This window comes from Phytophthora infestans, genomic scaffold (assembly GCF_000142945.1).
Source record: "Phytophthora infestans T30-4 supercont1.106 genomic scaffold, whole genome shotgun sequence".
Classification (NCBI taxonomy): Eukaryota; Oomycota; class Peronosporomycetes; order Peronosporales; family Peronosporaceae; genus Phytophthora; species Phytophthora infestans.
Genome location: NW_003303653.1, coordinates 42,790 through 65,870, shown reverse-complemented (window position 1 = coordinate 65,870; position 23,081 = coordinate 42,790). Strand labels below are relative to the sequence as shown.

The following is a 23,081-nucleotide window of genomic DNA, read 5'->3' as shown; positions in this document are numbered from 1 at the left end:
TATCTGTTACAATTGTACTTCGTACATGGAGCAGTAGGCGGTGTCTGCACAACACGTCAGGTAAAATTTGGTTGCCCACTTGTTTGGCTTTGCTGGCATGTACTGGCGCATTGGGTTGCGGCGATGACGCATCAGCACCATCCCTTCGTCGAACGAAATCCGTGCACCCATTCGGTATCCTCTGAGGAACGTCTTCTGCAGCGCTTGAACCACGGGCCGAATTTTGAAGGCCCGATCCCCACTGTCGGACTGTCGTTCGTTGTCGTTGAAGTGGGGATATCGCGCAATGTCTTGGAACCGGACCCGACTCAAGAGCTGGCCAAACGTGCCGTGCGCGAGTGCACCCTCGACATTCGTTCCCCAGTACCGACTTAGACTCTCTCGGCGTGGCTCTAGTGCTCGTGCGATAAGCAAGCCGATGAACCGAATGATTTCGTGGGGCCGGATGGATGGCTTGCGCGCTAGTTTTGCCTTGTACTCATCAATGGTCAGCACTATTGTTGAGGGAACGCGTTCGCGCCGCTGACGTGCCCGTGCACGCATTTGCTGCGCAATACTGTCGATGCTGTCCGTACGGTACTTGTTCGTTTCGGCTGCAATATTTTGCCACAGCTCCTTCGGCAGGAAAAAGTAAAATATCGCGATAGGTTTCTCCGCGTATGCCAGCGCAGCTCGGGTTGGACCAGATGGGCCGTCTTAGAGGGGTAATGCATCGTGTCGCACTTGGCCCGCGTGGCGTTCACCGAACACCTCCCACCCCTCTGCTTGAAGTCTGTCAAGCTCTGGACCAGTCACGTCAAACTCCACTGGCACTTCGTCACGCTCAGTTGCCACGTCGTCATCAACTTGGTCATCAACAGCAACAGCAACTGCCTCGTCCACTTCATCGTTTTCGTCCGCCAGAATGAACGCTTCATCACCTTCCGCTTCAGAATCTAGAGGGAGCAACCAGTCGCCACCTCCAATGTTTATATCATCAGCATCAGTTGGTCCAAACAGCCGGTCCCGTCGCAGTGCAACCAAGAAGTTATCCGAATCGAAGTCATCCAGAGGAAAACCAGCGTGCTCCGCGCTTGGAACTTCTGCCGGAGTGGGTTCCGCCGTAATAGACGATTCAGGGGTTTCCTCAACCTCGACAGGGGTATCCGGAACAGGTTGCGGGGTATTATCCGTGGTACGTGAGGTCGTCTCCTGAACACCAGGAACTGCACAATTCGTAACAAGAAATTTAGTATATATATCGCAACAGTCCGCATCAGAAACTCAAACGTACCAGTACGGGGCTGTTTCGTATACGTTATTGTACTCGATGCCTTGCGCTTGCTTTTCGGTCGAGGTTACGGATCCGTTTCAATGTCGTGTGCCGAACTAGTTGCCTTGCTTGCGGGTCGTGGTCTGCTAGAAGCTCTGGCCTTGCCAGGTGCAGGTGGTACGCTTGAGACAGTCGACTCTGTCGCTGGGGCAGTGGCTTTGGCAGCAGCCCTCGGCCAAGCAATCGCAGTGTTCTGCGCAGCAGCTTCCTTCGGTGCGGCAACGGGTGCAGCTAATCCAGGCTCGGACGGCGCAGGCACCGCTTCGAAATCTGCTTCAGACCGCGCGGGATTCTCTCCAGACAGCGCTGACGTGGTCTCGGACGGACCAGGAGCATTTTCGGGTTGCTCGGGCTCGGCGATGGTCAGCGTCGAAGCTGGTGGAGCTGGCTCGAGGGCAATCCATCCTTTACGGCGGCAGTAGCGAAGCAGACTCATATCGCCCGACAAGCGTACACGGGTAGTTGCCGTCACAGCACATTTGCATCGGTAGTCTTACCTTCGTAGTAGTCCACGCCTTCCGATCCCGCGAGGTTGCCACCGGGGGGGGGGGGTAGCGGGGGGCGTTGCTGAGGCCAGAGAATTTTCGATACAGCCAGCCTTTCTTCTTCAATTCGCGCCATATCTGGTTGAACGATATCTCGTAGGTGAACATCTTCAGGAGTGATGGTCTCTTCTCCGGCGCTGATTTCCAAATGGAGGGCTGGGAGAGCCTCTTGACTTCTTATATCTGTAAACCTAACCGCTTCCTGACAATCCCGTGTCGCGGTGTGCAGATTACACTTAACCTGTTTAAATTTATCGCATACAAAATTCAATATGCTGAATTGTCTTCCCTCGAGTGTTGTTGCGGACATCTCGGAACAGTTTCACCTCTATAAATTATTTTCCGGATTATCCGTCATATCGTAGTAGAATCAGTCTGCAGGTTCTCCCGCATATGCGCGATGAGCCCCTGCTCGTACGCGTCAAACGCATTGATGCGTTCGAGCTGCTCGGCCGGTGTTGACACCACCAGGCTCTGCAGGGCCTCCATCCCGAAGATGCCTGCCATCTTCCGAACCGACTCGAACTGTGAGTCGTTCATTTGGGAGAAGTCGTTCCTATCCATGGCAACGAACTTCGGAGAGGTTCAGGTAGTCTATCCGCGGCGGCGTGGATTGACTACGAGTGCTACCAAGTGCGACGGGGTCACACAGCACCTTGTGCTAGAGGAAGTTAGCTTCCGAGAGTATACAAACTCTCAGTGAGCGGCAGCTCACAGGTCCCCATTTATCGAAAGGGAGCAAACAGACCTATTTAAGGTAGAGTGTAAACTGAGTATATGTATAGGTAGATAAAGCTTGGGTTTAATACAAACTATAAGTCACCTATAGAAAAGCAATGTCATCAGCCAATGGTTGGCTTTGGACGACCTTGGTACCTTGTACCAAATATCCCGAAGTATGACGTGTCACACTTCATGTAACCAGGGTACACTTAGGGCTACGTACCCCGTTACATAGGATCTCGTCCGAACATTTAGCAATCTCCAGTGTCCATGGTGAAAGTAGGGCTGCCCTTTGTCCCAGCCGTCTTTTCAACGTACACCTAGATCTGGGCTAGATCCATCCATTCAACGTACATCTGGATCCGGCTCAGAAGCGCGTAGTCTCGCCCAGCTGACATTTTTTTTTCAAGCGACTCCTTGGCATCCTTCAGCTCATCAGAGAGACGAGCCAGGGCGACGTTTGGCGACGCGGAAGGTGGATCCGGCTCGGGCGACCCTCCGCGGGCTAGTGGTGAAGCTTGATTGTCTTGGCGAGACGTGGGGATGGGGTGGAGTAGTAGTGGTAAGATCTTCCCTCTGCGTCCGTAGGTGTTTCTGGATCTTAAAAATATATTCGAGCTTGGTGAGTCCAGGGCCTAGATCTGGGATCTGGCCGTAGGGTTGCCTTGCGGGTGTGTTCCCTTGCCTTTATTTTCCTTTGCGTCATACTAGCCGCCTCCTGTGGCGGGATCTTGATAATTGAGAGCTTCTTAGGTATACCCGGCCAAGTAGTAATACTACCGGCAAGCCAGATCCCAAGTGAACGAGCGGTTGCGAAGTGCGATACAGGATCGAGCGGATCGACACAACGAAGAAGTCATCCCCATCAAATCCAGGTGTTGAAGTCTGATTCATAGTTAAGCCTATACCTGCCTGAATTTCTACCTTCCATGTCTTTTATCTGCTAAATCCCCTACCAGGCTCCGCTGCATGTCCTTTTTTCACCTGGTGGATCTTGCCTTCTCGTTTGTCGTTGATACCAGATCCACCTTCAGATGACACCTACCGTCTTTCCTTCATAGGATCCTATCTCGATCCACCAAGTGGAGACTCGGATCCATTCTCCCGTTGGTCGGCGACCAACGAGAGTATTAAGCGCTGTCGACGTGAGTCCCCATATAACAAATCGTAAATAAATTTGAGTTTCTACTAAATGAAGAGCCAGTGGGCTCTTTTGCGATGAGAAATCACCGGCACGTCAATAAGCGCGCCTGTTGAAGTACTTGACAAGCCCAATCGTTCTTCCCGCTTTGCTCTTGTAGTGGCAAACGCATTGATCAGCAGCGGTCTATCGCTTAAGTGCTAGATTTTTTTCTAGAGTTCGGTAGTAATTTATAGTACTATGTCGCAACATGGGGTTTTGATGTTTAGAGCATCTCCACCGGTGTGTCGCTATATCTATAGACTCGTTGCCTTCCGATTGGCCGGAATGTTTTTAGCGATAGACACCGAGAGGCATCACTCACCAATCTGTCGCTATGTGGAGAAATCGTCTTCTGCGAGAAGCTCTTGACGACGAGGAAGAGGCGTACGTCTGCTCGCTACTTTTGACCCCTCGCGCACCGAAAAAGAGAAAACACGGCGGTTCACAGCCCGGCAAGGCTGCAAATGTCGACAGAGACTTCACTGCGGCTAATGAGATGCTTGTGCGGCGAAGTATCGCCGCACAAGCATCCTGGTACTATCGTACAGTATGACTGCAAGATTAGCGTCCAAAGGTTGTCCGCCCTCTGATCGGCCCCTGCGATTGGGTAGCGCACCACACCGTGCACAGGGCGGCGTCTTCCTTGTCCGACCAAGCTTTTCCTCGAGGCATTGTTCGTTTGCAAGTGATCCAACCTCCTATAGATTTCAGTCGCTATGGCGTCCGAAATAGCGACCGAAACCCCCCGGTAGCTAAAAAATTGGCGATAGAGACGCCTGGTGAAACCCCAGTAGTTATCAATTTGAGCTCTTCAGTCGCTATATAGATATAGAGCCCCACCGGTGGAGATGCTCTTAATATTGTGAAGGTGAAAATGCAAAAATGGAAAAGTAATATTTGCGACAGTAGTAGTACTTCTACTGTTCTGATACAATCTACTACAGTACTCGGTCGTTACTGGGGATAACAGGTTTACCAAATTATAGAGGACTGAAGAAATAGTGTTCTTCCATCTAGTTTTTACTACTGAATCACATGAAAAGGTAGAATTTTTCTTCAGGTCGAGTGCCGTCCCTGGAGAAACTCAGGATTAAAATCCAGAAAGCTTTATGTTTTACGAGAAGGCATCGGTCTGGTTCAATAAATTATTCTCTAGAACTCTGCTGCAACAACAACTTCCTCTGCTTCGTCGGAATCCTCGCCATCCTGCAAAGGACACGGCAAAAATCGCCTCGTAATCTCCCTCCACGTCGAAATGCCGATGAGTCGTCTACCCGCCTCGAGGTCTTCCATAATCGAGAAGCACCGAGTGTGGCCTTCAACACCGAAGTTGGCGCGGAAAAGGTCAGAATAGTCGTCGATAGGGCCGATGCACTCACTGTGGTGAGCACACGCGATCATTTCCATTTGTTCATTTGCAGCCCATTCATTGTAGCCGAGAATTTGGGCAGTCTCGAACAAGGCAATGCTGTATAGTTTCACCGAGTCATCATCCTCTGTTCCATCGGAAATTGTCGGAAGTAGCGGGGTTCTAATTTTTTTCTTCCATGCTGCTCCTTGACTTTCATCTGCGAGAAGAGATACTGCACTCAGAGTATTGGAGTCGTTGCAGTTCTCGTACATATTCGCCAGTCCACCGCTGATATTGTACGTGTAGCTGTAGCCTCCCAGATCCTTGGCATCCACGTAGTCAGCATACTTGTACGGGAGGTCTTTGAAGAACGGGTACAGGATATTATTCGGCTCTTGCCAGACATTCACGTACGTCTTGCCGTCGAAGGCCAATGCACGCATCGTGATATTGTCGGAGCCGCTGAAGTTTCCTCCACCCGATCGAGCACAGGATGTCCAGAACCGCGGGTCGCTTTTCTTGGCTGCTGCAGACAGGAAAAGCTTTTCGTCTCCGTTCTGGCACTTGAGGTAAATCGTTTGGAGAAGGTCGATAAGCGAGTGATGCGAGTAGAAAACCGGGTCAACTGGAGCCTGGAAGTACACCATTACTCCACCCAGTGCGTTGTGAATAGCGTCTTCGTTAAGAGGAAACAAACAATGAGCCTAGTACATCAGGTTAGCTATTTTTGGGGTCGTGTACGGGTAGGGCCTGATAATTGGGTCAGGCGGGTTTCCTGACGGCCCTACCAAACACAGGACCAATTGCTAAGCTACATATTGAAGTGAAAGATACGAAGCTAAGCAGTTGGGTTAGAATGCTTAGACCACGATGGTCTGCGCGGCACGAGGTTGGTCGGCTTCAGTGTCGCCTTCATCGGCATCACTGTCATTGCTGATCACACCTGCGCCCAAATTGGTAGCAGCAGCGTCCTCTTCGCTGCTAGTACCAGAGACGCCCTCGTTGTCATCATCACTGTCGACGTCTACAGCCTCGTCATCTTCTTCACTGCTCGATTCTTCTTCTTCTGTAGGAAGATCCTGTTGGAAATGGAGCCTGACCCAATAATCAGGCCTGACCTGTATACGACCCCGTTAAAATTCTACCGTACATCACACACCAACTAGACACAAAAGAGCTACGTACTGTGGACGCCTCGCTCGACGGCCAAGGTAAAGTTTCCCGAGTCGCTGTACGTGAACACTTGCTGAAAAACGGAGCCAAAGGAGGCTTCGGTCGGATACGTGGTAGCGCTCAGGTATTTACTACGCGTTCGGATAATGCAGTGTGCGCAGCCCGTATTGTTCCCACAGAAGCGATAGGGGAGGCCTTGATTCACACAGATTGTCCTGGACGAGTAGGCGATGTTCGTTCCGTAGACCGACAGAGTTTTGCTCAGTCCGGTGGTCGTCCCACCAAAGTCCGTGATGATAGGCGAACATCCTTCAACACTGGCACAATTGTTGCTAGCTTGACGGGCCGACGCCGAGAGGTGATCCCAGTAGGGCAACGTAACGCATTCAAACGAGCTGTTTAGACTGCGCAGCATATTCTCGTAGCCGAGCAGCAACATTCGGTGCCAGTAGATGAAGACGCACGTCTGATGCGCCTCAAGACCCGTGAGTTGCTCAGTGTGAATCTGCACAAACTTTTGGTGGAATCCTCGATCCATTGCTACACCAACAGCCTCGATGTAGAGCGCCTTCTCTGCATCGGTATAGGCATCCCATGGTTTGCGAATTCGAGGTTGGGAGCAAGATGTACCAACTTGTTGAGCGTGGGCGAGGAAGTGGCAAAGACACAGCAACGAGGCTATTAACCAGAAAATAAAACCTCTTGATGGTGGCATGCTTGGATCTGATGCGTGTCAAAATCTGCAATGACACGCCAATGGGGTCCATTCGTTGGGCAATCAAAGATTTCGCGACTTTTGGCGTTAAGATCGCGATCCAGTTTTTTCTTTTTTTTTACTTCTGGAAATGACGTTTTTGGGGTGTCCGTCCATGAGTAAGCACACAAGGAAAACGCATTCGTACAGGATGTTTACAGTCAGACAGTGTCGGTGTCTCTAGCCACTAAAGACGAGGGCCTGGTTAAAATTTGTTGCTGAGAAGATTGTCGTACTACTAGTGGGAGAGACTGCGACTGCATCAGCTACATATCTGCGGGTACTGGGGTCTAGATTGCTTCCAGGACGCTCTCAAGGCGATATTGTGTGGTATGGTAGCTTTCTATTCGATCTGCGTACGCAATTGCGAAGAGGGGGACTGTAGGAGATAATTCCTCGACTTCGACGCCTTCAAGGTGGGTACTGTTATCACTCTTCTCTCCCATCCCTCGATCGACCTTCTAGGAGAGGACAGCAGTGAGGTGATGAAAGGAAGGCCTCTCAGTCTCATATTTCCCCGCCATGGTGCCTAGCGCATCAAGTGTGCTCTGTCGCCCATGGCCGACCCTTAGAAGTTGGAATCCGTTCGCTCCGCCGCCGCCTCCTCCGGAAAGCGCGTCGCTGCTCAATCGAATGCAAGAATTCGCAAATCGCGAGCTTCTGACGTCCCGGGCGCTTCTCACCGACTTCCAGGACTTTATCCAGCAGGGGAACATGATCGACATGGCGGTGGGTCTCATCTTGGGCTCATCCTTCTCGGCATCCTCGACTCCTTGATCGTGGATGTCATGTCCCCAATTATCAGTCTTGTCACCGGTAGGACCTTTATGAGGACCAACTTAAAGATGTTTCAGTCGCTCAACACCCGTTTCTTGTCAGTGAGCATTTTGTCACCGATCGTTAGGCTTGCACCTGGTAAGAGGCTGCGTTTCTAATAATGATAGAATGTACTGATACCAATTTGTACAACAGACCGGAGCCTCGCCAACTATTACTGGGTCGTATGGTGCCCAACAACTGCCACTAGTTGCTCAAGTGAGACTTGGGAGACTTGGAAACAAGGTACCTGATAACAAAATGAAAGCATTTGTCCTCGTTGGGTAACTGTCTTGCTGACGGTAACTTCGCCTCCAGCTCGTGAAAGACGGAGTTGTGACCATCAACTACGGCTTGTTCATGGAAAATGCGGTGACCTTCTTCATTAACGCCATCTTCCTGTTCTTGGCGGTCAAGAAAGGTGCGTCGCATTTTAAGTTTTTTTTTTTTGCTGCTGTCTTTGAGATCGTGGACAAACCGATTTGACACCATTGTTGACTTACCGGTTTCCAGTGTTCGAAGTAGTGTTCAAGCGTAGCGTGCTGGTCAAGAAGCAATGCCCACACTGTAAGGAATTTGTGAAGGGTGATGCAACTCGATGCAGATATTGCTGCTCTGACATGGAGTGTCCTCCAAGTTCGAGAGGTTTTTGGATGACACCTGGCTGAGATTACCGGTCCACCACTCAGTGTTCTTTTAATAAGCTTCTTGTTGAGGGTTATTAAACTTCGCCTACCTGAGTTATCGTTGATGATAAACCTTTTCTTTAACGTTCTAGCACTGCTCCCTCGTCCTTCACCAAAAGCGCGTTTGTATTCTCTGTGTAGCAACCACATCCATGGTCGCTGTAGCTACGGTCTTGCCACATGGTACACACCTGTTGAAAGTCTTGACGCCTCTGCCGCTAGCTGACGAAATCCCGTCCATATATTCAAAGTAAAAGTTTCTCTGGCCCTTCACTATCTGCGCCCTTCATGCGTTGGAATCCGTTCGCTGCATCGCCTCCCCCACCAGAAAATGCGTCGCTGCTTGGCCGCGTACAGGAGCTGGCGAGTCGTGAGCTGGTAACAACGCGAGCGTTGCTCACGGACTTCCAGGAGTTTATCCAGCAGGGCAACATGCTCAACATGGCGGTGGGTCTCATTCTGGGGTCGTCCTTCTCCGCTATTCTCAACTCTTTGGTCGTGGACATTTTGTCGCCGATCATCAGCCTATTTACAGGTATCAAAACAGTACTTACTTACCAACAAGGTGGTTGTGACGAAAAAAATACTAACTCGATACTTTACTTCAGAGCGAGGCATAGCGAACCACTACTGGCCCGTGCGATGCCCGTCAACGACCACCGTGTGCTCCGGAGAAACATGGCAGACGTGGAAGGAAGGTAAGACGGGAGATTTTCACGCAGCTGCTGATAGTCGTGCTCATTCGAATCGACAATGTTTCAGCTCGAGATGCCGGTGCTGTGACCATCAACTACGGGCTGTTCATCGAAAACATCATGAACTTTGTTATCAACGCTCTCTTCTTGTTTATTGCCGTCAAGAAAGGTGTGTAAATGCTTCTGGCCAGTGGTTTGGAAGAGTAAAAAGGAATTAACTTAAAGTGGTGGCTGTGCTTTCTTCTATAGCATTGGAGTTCGTGTTCAAGCTCAAAGTGGGCGTCAAGAAGCAGTGCCCTTATTGCAAGGAGTTTGTGAAAGGGGCAGCCACAAGATGCAAGGACTGTGGCTCGGATATCAGTAGCCAGCCGCGCACTGGAGGGTAAAACACACTTGATCTAGACCTTCGACTTGGTAAAACCGCTTATTCAAAACGGATAACTTCACTTTAAGAACCTTCGACCCTTTCTTACACTTTGTCTTGCACCGTCGACAGTCGAGACATTGAGGACGGAGACGTAATGACCGAGGCTGGCAGATCTCGCAGTAAACGCACCGCCTCCTCCACTGAAATACTGGGGTCATTCGCTAGAATTCGTGTGATGATGTTGGTGGAGGCCACAATGTCATGTAGCCGACTCTTGGCATTCGCAATGGAAAAACGGATTTTGCGCACCGCCAGCTTCTCCTGCATATCCGACAGAACTTGGATAGTCGTAGCGTCCAGGTCATTCATGTTGCACATATCCAGCACCACACCGCACGTGGTGATGCCGTTCGCTTTCAAACGGGCCATCTCACGCTCAGCAAAGAGAGCCACTCGTTCGCAGTTGGCAAAGTACAGCGAACTGTCAACACGAATGACAATGACGTCGCCAAGATCGCGTGCTTGACTGAAGAGTTCGCGGTCGACAAATCTCCCGTTGTTCAGCTGGCCGAGGATCACAACGGGGCTGCGTCTTGGTCTTCCACATGAGTGCCAACACAGAGCAGACAATGGACGCAATGAGGCCGTCCAACACTCCAAGACCAAGCGTCAAGACGAAGGAGGCTGTCCAGACCACAAACTCATCACGTTTAACACGGTGGAGCCACTTGGCCTCCTTGAACTCGACCAGCGAATAGCCGGCAACAATGATAATCGACGCCAGTGTTGCACTCGGGAGATAGTACATAGCACTAGTCAGTGTGTATAGCGCGATGATCACTATCAACGTCGTGATGATGGACGACAGTTGCGTGTGGGCATTCAACAGATTGACAGCAGTGCGAGACATACCGCCCGTAGGGGGCATGGCCTGGAAGAAACCGCACACGACACTGGCAACGCCCAGACCTGTGAGCTCCTGATCACAATTAATATCTTCTCCGCGTTGAATGGCCAGACGTTTGGCCATAGCGATACTAGACAGGAATACGACGACTACGACAGTAAGCGAGTTGTACAGAATCGTTCCGAAGCGATCACTTGCGATAAGTCCCTCGTCGAAACCATACCACGGCACCTTCGGACCAGGAAAGCCGCCTGGGATCGTACCTGTGAGCTTCAGACGTGACGAACCCAAACCGTATCCAACGATACCACCGACAATACACACCACCAAAGGACCAAGGTCACAAATTGTACGCACAAGGAAAATGCCGAGAAGTTTGGCCTTCGACTGCTTCGGCGTCTCCATAACTAGATTCTTCTCGGCCGCTTCATTTAACGGAGTATGATCACCACAACGTGCACGCGCAGACTCCATACTCACATATTGCTGATCCGTTAGTGAGAATCCATGGCTGTGCGTCACCTCCGATTTGTTGTTTACCACAGGAGTAGCAATCGGTTCAGTCTCTTTCTTGGTCGGTTTGTCCGTCTCGGAGAGCTGCATCAACACTGGCGATGGGAAGAATTTCTTCTTGAAAATCTTTACACCAACGAGGTAGATGATGAAAACGGCAGCAACTGCAAACACAGTCAAGTTGGTACTGCCGATGTGGTTAAAGATCTGGTACACTGTCTGTGGTGGGTAGTCCTGCGACGGGAACTTGATACCCAAGGCGTTCGAGAACTGCGATAGCATGATGAGGATGCCGCCAGCCGACACAAACCCTCCCATAACTGGTCGAGAGAAGAAGTCTGCGAGTTGACTTAGGTTCAGAATCCGTACGATCAACAGGATGCAGCCACTCAAGAAGGCCATCATGATACCGGTGGCTACTCGTTCGTTCTCGTCGTCAATGTCCTCGAGAATGGTACCGACTAGCAGTGACACTTCAGAGCCACTGGAGACGGAGAGAACCGTGCTGGAGCCGAAGACAGCGTACACCAAGGGGGCCGTGGCAGCCGTATACAGGCCGTGGTGGGCTGGGACGTTCATGATCGTAGACAACGATACTTCTTGAGGGATGAGCATCATGGCCACGGTGATACCAGCCACGATGTCGAATTTGAGGTCTTTAGCCACGTTGTACTGCGGCAACCAGCGGAAGATCGGCGCGTAGTGTTGTAGCTGCTGCATCCACGTCCTCTTGGGCAGAGCGAATCGCTCGCTCTCGCGATGGCCCGTCAACTGGCGGATGCACGAAGCCATTGTGGATTGTGGGCTTGGGCTAAACGCAGCAGATTGAGGAATGACTTACTCCGACGTGCATGGCGGACGGTCTCAGTTGATCACGGTGAAGTGGCTCAGAAATGAGCATCGTGACTTAAGAGAGTGTGACACGCGCTGCTAGTTTCGGAGAGGGAATGGCCGCCGGTTTGACGGTCCTTGCACACCAATGAAGGCGACGGGCTCAGTCGAGGTGGCGGCGTGGGATATTGAGATTACTGACACGTGATCGCCAGTGCTGGAGTGACGAGCGCCATGCGGTCTAGGCCAGCTACATGTACAGTATTGCCCAGGCCATTTGCCGGCCTGCACATGGATGAACTGGAAGATCTGACCTTGCCGCAAGGTCAAAGCCCTGTCATTGACAGTGTCAAGGCTGTTGGCAGGGTGAGCATGAACTTGTTGCTTGCTCGTAGGATCTTTGACGGATGCAAACTCACCATGGACAGTGTCAGCAATGCAACGCCGGAATGCCGAGGGAGTGTGTCGACGGCGTTATGCGTTGTCATTGGTGCGTATTGTGCCAATGCAGTCAACAGAATACAGCACGTCAACGGGTGAGCGCATGTTTGCGCATTAGTCTCCTTTTCTCTTGATGAGGCGGGCCACTTTCGTCTACACATGCTCCGACCGGCGAGAAGCTCCAGCTTAAAAGTCTTGATCGTACATTCATTTATTACAGCGACAAAGTGTCAATTCTAGGGCCTTTGCTAAATGCTGTGCACTCTTGAAGACCGCGTTAATGCCTGGTTCTCGTCAGGCATGTCTTCTTCGCGGATAGCCTTAATGGCTTCTGAAAATCCAATACGAGCGTCATTGTGTACGATACCCACGAGGAACTCTGACGTCTGCAGCAAATGTTGGAGTCGATCTCGCGCGTTCACAATCGCCAGCATGATGCCTTGCCCTCGAAGTTCCGCCTTTAAATGCTTCATCATCTGGATAGTCGTAGAGTCCCAGTCCATAATGGAACCAGCGTCAATCACCACGCCACGCACAGCCACACCCTCCGTTTCATGACGCTTCCTAACCTCACGCTCCACCACACGCTCAATGTACTCACAGTTGGCAAAGTACAAAGCGCCTTCCACACGGATAGCTACGACATCCGACAAGGAGCGAGCAGTATCCGGATGCATGTCCAGCTCCACGATGCGGTTTTCTCCCGTCTCGGCATCAGTCACTTCGCCCAACATGGATACAGTAGGGCGGCGGGTCTTGTAGATCACAGCGATCAGAGAGCAGAAGATGGAGGACAGAAGACCGGGGAGCACGCCGAGTAGACACGAGAGCACGAACGACGCCAGCCACACGTAGAATTCGTCCCTCTTGACGCGATACAGCCACTTGGCTTCTTTCAACTCGATAAGAGAGTATCCTGCGACGATAATGATCGACGCCAGACTCGCCTTCGGGAGATAGGCCAATGCGGACGTGGCCGTGTACAGCACGAGTACCACGACGAGCACGGTGATGACACTCGCGAGTTGCGTTCGTGCATTCTGCATGTTGACAGCTGTACGTGAGAGGCCGCCCGTAGACGGCATTCCCTGGAAAAACGAGCCAACGAGGTTTGAGAATCCGAGCGCGATAAGCTCCTGGTTGGGCCGAATCCTGTAGCCTTCCTTGATCGCCAGCCGCTTCGCCATAGCGACACTGCACATGTACGAGATGATGGCGATCGAGAGCGTGTCAATGAAGAGATGATACAGACGATCAGCCTCGATGATATTCTCGCTGAATCCATACCAAGGCCTCAAGGGCGCTGGGTATCCGCCAGGAACGTCTCCAGCTAGGTTGAGAGACCCCTCTGGCGCCATGTAGCCCACAATTCCACCAAGTAAGCACACCATAAATGCACCAAGATCACAAACTAACCGGAGTGCGATTAGAACTGCCATCTTGGAGCGCAGCAGACGAATTGACGTCGACGACGCAGCCATCATGCGCCCAGTTAAAGCAGTTGTCGAGTCTGACTCGGATCCTGTCTCGGACTTCGCAGGAGATGCAAGTTCCTTCACACGTCGTTTCATTTCAGCTTCGGCTTTTGATTTGGCTTCAGCGCCATCGTCCTTGTCGTCGTGGTGTCCAGGTCGCTCCACTTTCGGTTGAATTGGATTCATTCGAGGCAGTGGCGGACGAGCTGAACCTGTTTCATCCGAGCTAGAGCGAGGCATTCCAGAAGCCCCAGCACCATCTGGTCGAGTGCCAAAATCCAGAGGCCTCTCGATAGTAATATAGTCTTCATCTGACAGAGAGAACCCCACACCTTCATCGTCCAGGCGTCCATTGCGATTGCTACGAGTAATTGCAGCCAAGTCTCTCTGACGACACGACCGAGCCAAATCCAAATCACTCAAGCCAAGATCCCGACTATTGCGCGCCGACGACACCCAAGGTGACGACAAGACGTAGTCACGACGTCGCAGAGAGCCTGTCGTGAACACGGCCGGTAAATCTGCCCACCTCGAGCCACGTGGAGAGACCGACAGCCCTTCCGCATCCACTCCAGCGTCATTCTTTCTGGCTTGTCGCTTCTTGGGCTTAGGGACGTCGCCCAGCTCAATATCTCCCTCGTAACTCGCAGCTCGTCGGTCGTCCTTGGCATCTTGGCTGTCCTCTTCATTCTCGCTCATGTCCCCGTTGTCTCCACTAGCAGAGCTCACACTCATCGACAGTTGAGTCAAAGCTCTGGACGTCTCAATGGCGAACTGGTCTTCAAACTCTTCCTCGACCCTAACCAGCTCCTTCACCACTCGCCTCTTCAACTCGTGCATCCCTACTAGCACCATAATCGAGAATGCTCCCACGGCAAAGCTCAGTCCGTTGAGATCTGGGAAGTGTTGAAACAAATCCAATACCGTCAATACCGGTAAATCTCGGCTCTTGACTTCCAGTCCCCACCAGATCGCGACTTGGGACAACATGATGAGTACTCCTCCAGCCGAGATAAAGCCGCCCATAACGGGTCTAGAGAAGAAATCTGCAATAACGCCAAGTCGGAACATGCCCATAAAGAGCAGCACCACGCCACTCAAGAAGCTCAGTAAAATACCGGTAGCGATCCTCTCTTCTTCACTCTCCACCTTCTTGATAGCAGAGCCGACTAGAAGACTCACTTCCGCTCCGTTGGCCACCGATAGTACCCGAGATGTACCAAATAGTGGGTAGATCATGGGTACAACTGCTGCTGTGTAGAGCCCGTAGATGGGGGGTACCCCCATGATGGCACTGAGGGACACTTCCTGGGGTACGAGCATGAGTCCGACAGTAATCCCCGACACCAAGTCGAACTGCAAGTCTTCACGGATATCGTACGAGGGTAGCCATTCCAAGATGGGCACATGCTGCTTGAGGAAGAAGAGTAACCGTTGTCGGGTGATGTTCTGCCGGGCCTCGCATGCTGACGTCCATAGCGACGATAGTAGAGCTCCAATGCAGCTGAGTGATAGCTCATCGGAGGAAGGAGACGGTGGGGTAGCTGACGGCGGCATGGCCAACCTGTGACTCGCCCTGGGAGCGGAGAACGCGCGTTGAAGGCGAAGTGCTGCCGAGGAGTGTGAGGGTCGGCTGTCTCTTTCGCAATGAGCATATGATTCTCCGGGCAGGCATGCTTCCATGACGTATCTTTCAGCTCGATACCTATTTACCTCTTCAAAGAATATGCTGACATTCTCAGCTCCCCTTATATGAAATATATGCATAAAAAACTCTCACACTATCAATTATGTCGGACGTCAGGATCAAGCAGGAGCGCACCAATGGCTCCAAACCGAACGGCGATGGCGACGCTGCAGCGCACAAGGTAGCGCGGTATTAAGTGTCTATAATCGCCCACTCCAATACTGACCAATCTGTTTGCTACGTTCAGGTCTCGGAGGCGTTCCAAGCGGCAGTTGGGGAGGACGAAATGGACAGGAGCAACGCGCTGCTGATGCACGCATGCAACTGCGATGACGCGCACTGCCGCGACCCACAATTCCGAAGTTTGTGCTCGCACATGAAGCGGTTCCTACGTACGGCCTGCTGGGCCTCTCATAGCGAGAAGTGGCGCTCGTACCCCATCGGCAATGCTGTCATTGAGCTCTTCGCATATCACGCGCTCCACTGCCAGGCGCTGCAGTGCAACGTACCGATGTGTCGACAGCTACGCGGCCAAGTGTTGCTGTGATAGTTTTTTTCTCTCATCTCTGCAGGTACGGGCTAAATATTAACACTAAACGTCTTCGTCCTGGTGAACGATGCTGTGAGTTGTTTATGAGATCACCAAAGGTTTGTCGCTGCGTAAAAGAATACTTGGACCTACTGTCTGCAATCCTTGTCCGCTACTGCTAAGCTATTAAATACGCATCGAATGAATGTTGCGTGTTTGACGCGGCATTGACACCTGCTGTCAATCTCATCGCCGTTACGGTACCCCCAAATAGGCATATGAATGCATCGATGCCTGCCTTCAAAAGCATGAAGCAGACCGAGTTGAGCATGGACAGCCGCGCCTCCACTGCGCCAGCTTCGAAAAGAAAGAAGTGGTTACCGAAACAAGCTTCCGAGGCTTCAAATCTACTGCGCCATGCTTCGAGGAATAGTGCCGATTCGGTAGCTGTCGATCGCCCCCACACGTGCCCGACACCTGCCCTGACTCCGCAGTTCCATTGGAATCTAAACAACTCGGCACTTGAGACGTTGACTACGTGCCAGATTGAGCAACTTTACGGATTGTTCAAGTTTTACGACTCCTCCACCATTGGCGACACTCTCTCGTCCATCAGCTGTGCACGACTTCAAGAGATCCTTGGCGATGCACGGCTTCTAAGCGACCATTCTACCGATTCGGCCGAGAAGAAGCTTCATGCTGAATCCGTCGAGCGAGTCTTTGCCCAAGCAGCCATGGGAAAAATGCGAGTGTATCTCGATGCTGACGGCCAGCCTGCTCTCACATTTCCACTCTTTTGTGGGGCTCTATTGAACTGTGCAATGCTACTGAACCCATCGGCACGTCCTGAGACCGCCTTACAAGAGATCCTTCCAATCCTACTCGAAAGCTCCAGCGTGGACGGCATTGCGACTTCAACTGCGAAAGGCTTGCTACGTCACTTCTCTTCTTACGGTTCAGCGTCGCTTTGGACGCCAGAACAGTCGCAGCTCTTCCACACACAAGACTCGCATCAAGATTTCCGAGAGCAATCAGCATTCCAGCAGGTCATAGCCGACTGTGCACGGGACAGGAACCTCGAGGAACTGAAACAAGAGAAACTGAGAGCAATCTACGACATTCCTGATCGACTGGTGGCGAGTTTTCACCCCGACACACTTGAACTCATCGTGAGCAAGTTCCACATGTTCGCTTTCAACGATTGTGGCGCAGTACCGCGACAAGAAGTCTTTTCGTTGCTTTCGTGCTTGGGCATGCGAGTAGATCTTCCGGACCCATACACAGTTCTAGCTAAGCTACCCAACATCGTGTCCAGCGACCCTAACAGTGGTGAACTCACGCTGGTCCAGCTGCTCCAAGTCGTAGAAGTAGCCCGGGAAGCAAAACGACATTCAGCTACGTCAAAACTCGCAGCGATCAAAATCCGAGTGGATCGAGCAGCGACAGCAATTAAAGGCAGCATTGTGCCAACGACTCCCGTGCTTGCGCCTACCGTAGACGACGCTAACAGTACCAACGACTCACGGAAACCTTCAGCAGGTACCAGAAGTGGCAGCAATGGACCTTCTACTGGTACTCGAGACCGTGGAAGGAGACAAGCGGCGGTTGCCATTAAATCTCGCAAATCGATACTTGCCAATACGGACGCAAACGCGGCAAGCCAACCACTGCTAAGCAGCAAACACCAAAACTCGAAAACTCACCTGAACCACGTTTCCAGCAAGAAAAGAACAGGGACACGGAAGAAGTTGACGATGACGAGTGATAAGATCGAAGCTTCGGTAGCCGATTCGGACTACGAAGGGTCCGTGATGCAAACCCAGCGCTCCGTCACAACAGCTCGCACAGTTACTAAGTGTACTGAAGACCCCAGCTTGGACAATAAGTGTAACAAGACTGCAGTAGACAATCAAGACCAGGCGGTTCAGTTGGAGTATGTGCCTCGTGTTATGACTGTGCAAGTGTGTGAACCCTTGAGTGCAACTAACAAGAAGAAGATCCGGATCTTCTTGCTACTCGGTGGAGACCATGATGGCGCTATCTACTGCACAGTTTCACTTGCATTCGCGACGAGAAAAATTGAGGAAAGCGAAGGAATCTTCTACTCTACCCAGCAAAGCGGAGCGACACGCACAACACCCGTGCTCCCCACTCAGCACACACTTATCCATGCGCTCCTTTTGTTGAAGAAGTGCGTGCTGGCTAAATTGGAAAAAGGTTACGAGTTGCGGCCCGAGAGCCAGCTTGACATTGTAGATAAAATACTTCAAGCTCAAAGAGACCGTCAACCTCACTGCTATAGTCCTGTTACCAAGAAAGTCAGCAGTGACACAGTTGCAGTATTATCGACGTCGTCGTCGCTAGATTTGCAGACAAAGATCTCGTCTCGAACATCCGAAAGTGCCAATAGGTCGTGCTTAGGACCACGGAGACTTCCACCGCACTCCAAACCGAACGACCACCGGTTCAACCTTCCGCATGACTACAAACAACTCTTCGCTACGTGGGACGTTTCCCAACACGAAAACTATGCGTGGATCCACGATGTCAACAGTGCATCTCCCTTGAAATCGGCATTATCGACGCCAAAGTTGAACCGGAAGGGCCTCCTGTGCCCCCTTCGACAACCGTTTCAATAGACGTGGATTTACTTTAGAAGTACTTCGAAGTAATAAATGAAAAATTTCGGGGATAGGAAATGACGAAGTCCTGGACTTCGACATACACTTTTGTTTTGATTTTGGTTGGCATTGATACAATCTTCTCGATTACTTGTATTGTGCTTTCTACTCAAAACTTGACTGCCTGATTTATTAATCACCCGCGCTGAATGGCCTATGAAATCGTTCATCCTACCATACATCATACGGAAACATTACATGCGACAGGTTTCCACATACTGCAAGCTCAGAGCAGAGCGCATCGGCAACGTTTCCCGTGTCAGCAAACGGTAATGGATCTCCGATCTAACGTCTCGCCTGGTAGCGCAAGAGGACCCCCACCAGCGGGTGCTGCATCAGCTGATGGTGCACGCTGTGGTGGTCGAACACGTGTATCGCCACATTCGGCCCGTGTATCTCCATATCCTGAGCGTACTCGGACGCCAACGGAGACTACACCGCCCCACCCAGGTCCAATACGACGGCGTACACCTCCAGACCGAGAAGCACTGCCAGCGACCCCGACTAGGGCATACCCAACCCCGGGTCCAGTGTCATCCGCAGCCCAACGAGCGTCACTTCTCGGAGCAGCAAGATCACCTGGTGAATCAGCTCAAGCTCGACCTTCTCCAGCCTCTGGTACAGCTAGACAGCCGCGGACTCCACGTTCCACACGACGTCGAACATCACCCCGAGCTGCATCTCCTGTTGGTCAACCTGAGCAGCAGATACCAGCATCCCCAGCGGACGCTACTTCGCATCAATATCAGCTTGTGGTTCAACCTAAGTTGCAGCTGGTGAGTTTTGACCAATCATTTCTAAGTGTTGATTTTTCAGACTATCCGTCAATCACCCTCGGTATCCAATTTTCACTGGAATTGACAATACTTGGACACGGAACACTGCCCTCTCCACTTGGACGAATATTTTCCTTTGCCGCTCAAATCTGAAAACACGCCACTTTGCCAGAGCGTCTGAATTAATAAAGAATCCGTTTTGCTGCTAAAACAAAATGTGCATTCTTTGTGCTAAGAAAATCCTCTCAAAAAATGCAAAATAAAACCGCTAAGCCTTTATTTTGTGAGGTGCGGTACTTGAATTAAAACCCTTTTCAAAATATATTATTTCAAAGACGCAGGGCTATTAATATCTACAGAGATCGATCAACACAATCCGAGATAGAGCAAAGATAAATAGGCTCACTTGGTGTAGCCAATCAACAAGCTCTATTTGGGAAACGCGAGCCCGGTACCGGGCTAAAATACCGGTAAAATAATGGAGCTAAAATCTGGGTCACTAAATATTGTCTGAATTTTGTCTGGTCCCCTCATCTGTAATTCCTTTAAATTATCCCCAATAAACCTGTAAGCTGAAGAGTGGGTGGGTCGTTCACATGTTAACCAAAACCCAATTTGAGGACACTGATCAAGAATGACCACACCACGCGTCCGGTTCAATTGGGAGGACGCGGTGGCGCAAGACCGCGATTTGCAGCGCATCGACGCGTTCGTGAAGCTCACTATCTCCAAGTTTCCGGGACAACCAGCGCCGCGGGCGAACATTGGTCGTGGCTCGCGCTATCAGCCAGCACCACCTGCCGTTAAGGCAGAGCCGCCCCGTAGGTTTCCATTTCTAAGTGACATATCACATTTCCATTGTCGATAATGTGATTTGTAACCATATATTTCTTATTATGTCCTAACTGCCGCAGCAACAATGGTCACCACAACACCAGCCTCCAATGGCTTCACCAATGGCACCACCAACGGCAGTAGCAGCTCAGGCGGCTCGACACCACAGTTTATTAACCTTCGTGACTACCAGAGCGAGTCGTCTAGCGAGGTGGACACACGCGAGGTCAACCCTATGGACGAACTGAGCGACTTTGAAGGGGACGGCCCACAGCAGCAGCAACAGAGTCCCCAGCAGATGGAGCCACAGCAACCAGAACCGCAGATCGAGCACGAAGAGCAGGACGTGGATCATTCCAGGGACGTGGAGATGGAGGAAGAGGATGAAGAAGAAGAAGAAGAAGAGGAAGAAACCGCGTGTGAAGTCTGCAAGAATTCCGACCGAGAGAATGAGATCATCCTGTGTGACGACTGCAATGCAGAGTATCACATCTTCTGTCTGCAGCCGCCGCTGTCTAAAGTACCAAATGAAGATGAAATGTGGTACTGCCCCAAATGCAGAGTCAAGTATCCAACTACGTCAACAGCAAGTGTCAAGGAGGAACAAATGCGAGCTGCTGCTGAGAGTGAGGGGAATGCGACAACGGACGGTATTGAAGCAGCAACGCCGAAGCCGCCTCAGTCCATTCCAGTTCCTGATAACACTCCAACGGAGAATGACCCCACGTCGATACCGGTATGTTGCAATGGATAATCGGTTATGGAGTGCTGTTCTGATGGTGATGTTGCTGAACAGATCGCACAGGTGCTGGAAGGAGACCCGGAGAAGAGCAACCTGCTGCTGGTCCACGCTTGCAACTGCGACGATGTCAAGTGCACAGACCCAGAGTTCCACGTCTTCTGCCCACACATGAAGCGATTCCTGCGCAGTGTGTGCTGGGCGTCCCACAGTGAAAAGTGGCGTACCTACCGACTAGCGCGGATCACGGCCGAGTTGTTCGCGTACCATGCGATGAAGTGTACGCTGCCGCAATGCAATGTGCCGCTCTGCGTCAAGATCCGCGAAGAAGAAATTGTCTAAGGCCCCAGTATAAAGTCAAGCATCCAGTAAGTATCCAGAAGAAAGTGTTTTTTTTAATGAATCTGGTTATTGCTTTTGCTTTCTTGCCTAGTTAGGTCATGGAATCACACGTTCGGTACTCGATCTGGAGCACATAACGCGAAAACGGCAGTTGGGTGATTTCGGATTTTGACCCTTCCCAAATTGGTGGAACTGAATTTGTCCCCGGACCATGCGATACTATAAGTGACTGCAACGAGTACAGCTAGGACGACAACCGAGTTGAGCTCGGCCCTGACAATGGTCAAGAGGCCTTTTGGAGGACCGGAGGGCCGGAAGTTGTGTCAGTTGTCGCAGGCGCTGAGTGCATGAAGATCAGCAAGATAATGGCTCGTGCCAAGGGTCAAGACGTAGGCGCCCTTACATTTGAAGGCCTGCGGATACGTTACCCCCAACGCCAGGATTAGTCGTCGATGCTGTTGGTGACATCTCGACTCCACTTATCGACGACCAAGCGCACAAGTTGCTTGCGAGATGCGAGAAGTCTACTGATGGATCGTTTGATAGGCAGCTCGATCCGAGTTACGTCCAGTTTAAGAATCCTACTACGTAGTGCTTCGACGTATGTAGGAAGCGAAACCAGACGGAACGGTGGCCACACTGATTGTTCAGCTACCGAGCCAGTATGAAGGAGGTGACCTGCCCATTTATCGAGAGGGCAGCGTCAAGTTTTGCCACAATTTTGGGAAAGCGAATGCCATGGCAGAATACAAGCCTATTCGGTCTGCTTGCCACCAACCTGAAGCGAGATCATACCAAGCGATTAAGTTACGAGGTAGCTAGTATTGTTACTGAACTGGGGCCTTGCGAGGGGTTCGCTCGCTCTTCTGCTCACGCATAAATGCACCAAGCATGCGGTCGAAGGAGCTCGTAGCCGAGCAATACAAGGCACGGGTCTCGCCAGGTTTCGACTTCTGAAGGAGGCGAATAACGCGGTTCCTGCTGACAAGAAACTGCTGCAATTTATTGTCAAGTTAAGCTGCTTGATGGAGTACCTTAACATTGTCCATGACTGGGATGAATGGGCGCGCGAGGAGTGGATGATTTGGTTCTCAACCACTGGGAAAAGACTTGGAGGAGGTAGGCACGACGACTGGAAATTGAACTTCTTGAATCCTGGACTTATGATCTGTGGAGACCTTGTGCTAGAAACGAGGGAGACACATTTACGGAGCACGCGCGGCAGTGACGAAGTACAAGATTTGCGATCGTTGCCTGGCCCTCGGTCCTTAGTGTGAAAGATGCTTCCGATTACATTGGCCTGAATGCTGCTGCAATGATGCTGAGGACACGAAAGCCGGTGAGTGCTGTGACGCTTAGCACATTTACGGTATAACCGACGCGGAGAAACCATGGACAAAATTATCGACCTGATTCTGTGAAATTCTGTGCGAGCTGTTGGGTGGAAGCTGGTGACCCTATCCCCATCACTTTCTTCTTCGAAAACGTTGTTTGCCCGCTTTGAGGACAAGTGTGCAGTCGTTTGGTCTCTGGCAGCAGTTCTATCCGAGTTTGATGGGGATAGCATCAGTCAGGCTCATCTGGACTCGTATGAGAGAAGATAAAAGGGCCTTGGAGGTGGTGTTGCGCGTGCCGGATGTCCTATAAAGTAGAAACTCACACGCAGCGCTCGTGAAATTTTCAGTCGAAGCGACGAAGAAATGTAATACTTTCAAGGAATT

General features: G+C 51.3%; 8 protein-coding genes across 8 annotated transcripts; 4 read left to right on the top strand and 4 right to left on the bottom strand.

Annotated features, from left to right (window-relative positions):
- Positions 1–4,915: 4,915 nt before the first annotated feature.
- Positions 4,916–7,002, bottom strand: PITG_20094 (uncharacterized protein; the record flags this gene model as incomplete). The annotated part of the gene is made up of 2 exons (XM_002896059.1): positions 4,916–6,232; positions 6,300–7,002. One exon carries the CDS (start codon positions 5,759–5,761, stop codon positions 4,916–4,918), a length of 846 nt encoding a protein of 281 aa, XP_002896105.1.
- A 561-nt stretch (positions 7,003–7,563) lies between these two features.
- Positions 7,564–8,525, top strand: PITG_20092 (uncharacterized protein; the record flags this gene model as incomplete). The annotated part of the gene is made up of 4 exons (XM_002896058.1): positions 7,564–7,770; positions 8,014–8,103; positions 8,176–8,278; positions 8,371–8,525. 4 exons carry the CDS (start codon positions 7,564–7,566, stop codon positions 8,523–8,525), a joined length of 555 nt encoding a protein of 184 aa, XP_002896104.1.
- A 306-nt stretch (positions 8,526–8,831) lies between these two features.
- Positions 8,832–9,415, top strand: PITG_20091 (Large Conductance Mechanosensitive Ion Channel (MscL) Family; the record flags this gene model as incomplete). Its single annotated transcript, XM_002896057.1, has 3 exons — positions 8,832–9,078; positions 9,152–9,241; positions 9,306–9,415. 3 exons carry the CDS (start codon positions 8,832–8,834, stop codon positions 9,413–9,415), a joined length of 447 nt encoding a protein of 148 aa, XP_002896103.1.
- A 292-nt stretch (positions 9,416–9,707) lies between these two features.
- PITG_20090 (Sulfate Permease (SulP) Family) lies at positions 9,708–11,115 on the bottom strand (the record flags this gene model as incomplete). The annotated part of the gene is made up of 3 exons (XM_002896056.1): positions 9,708–10,169; positions 10,234–10,305; positions 10,354–11,115. 3 exons carry the CDS (start codon positions 11,113–11,115, stop codon positions 9,708–9,710), a joined length of 1,296 nt encoding a protein of 431 aa, XP_002896102.1.
- An 86-nt stretch (positions 11,116–11,201) lies between these two features.
- Positions 11,202–11,640, bottom strand: PITG_20089 (Sulfate Permease (SulP) Family; the record flags this gene model as incomplete). Its single annotated transcript, XM_002896055.1, has 2 exons — positions 11,202–11,232; positions 11,273–11,640. 2 exons carry the CDS (start codon positions 11,638–11,640, stop codon positions 11,202–11,204), a joined length of 399 nt encoding a protein of 132 aa, XP_002896101.1.
- A 905-nt stretch (positions 11,641–12,545) lies between these two features.
- On the bottom strand, positions 12,546–15,329 carry PITG_20088 (Sulfate Permease (SulP) Family; the record flags this gene model as incomplete). The annotated part of the gene is made up of 2 exons (XM_002896054.1): positions 12,546–13,978; positions 14,030–15,329. The coding sequence occupies 2 exons, from the start codon at positions 15,327–15,329 to the stop codon at positions 12,546–12,548; spliced, it is 2,733 nt and encodes a 910-aa protein (XP_002896100.1).
- Positions 15,330–15,562: 233 nt separating this feature from the next.
- Positions 15,563–16,291, top strand: PITG_20087 (uncharacterized protein; the record flags this gene model as incomplete). Its single annotated transcript, XM_002896053.1, has 3 exons — positions 15,563–15,640; positions 15,707–16,031; positions 16,108–16,291. The coding sequence occupies 2 exons, from the start codon at positions 15,563–15,565 to the stop codon at positions 16,004–16,006; spliced, it is 378 nt and encodes a 125-aa protein (XP_002896099.1).
- Positions 16,292–20,079: 3,788 nt separating this feature from the next.
- On the top strand, positions 20,080–21,440 carry PITG_20086 (uncharacterized protein; the record flags this gene model as incomplete). Its single annotated transcript, XM_002896052.1, has 3 exons — positions 20,080–20,266; positions 20,360–21,015; positions 21,076–21,440. The coding sequence occupies 3 exons, from the start codon at positions 20,080–20,082 to the stop codon at positions 21,358–21,360; spliced, it is 1,128 nt and encodes a 375-aa protein (XP_002896098.1).
- Between the last annotated feature and the right edge of the window lie 1,641 nt (positions 21,441–23,081).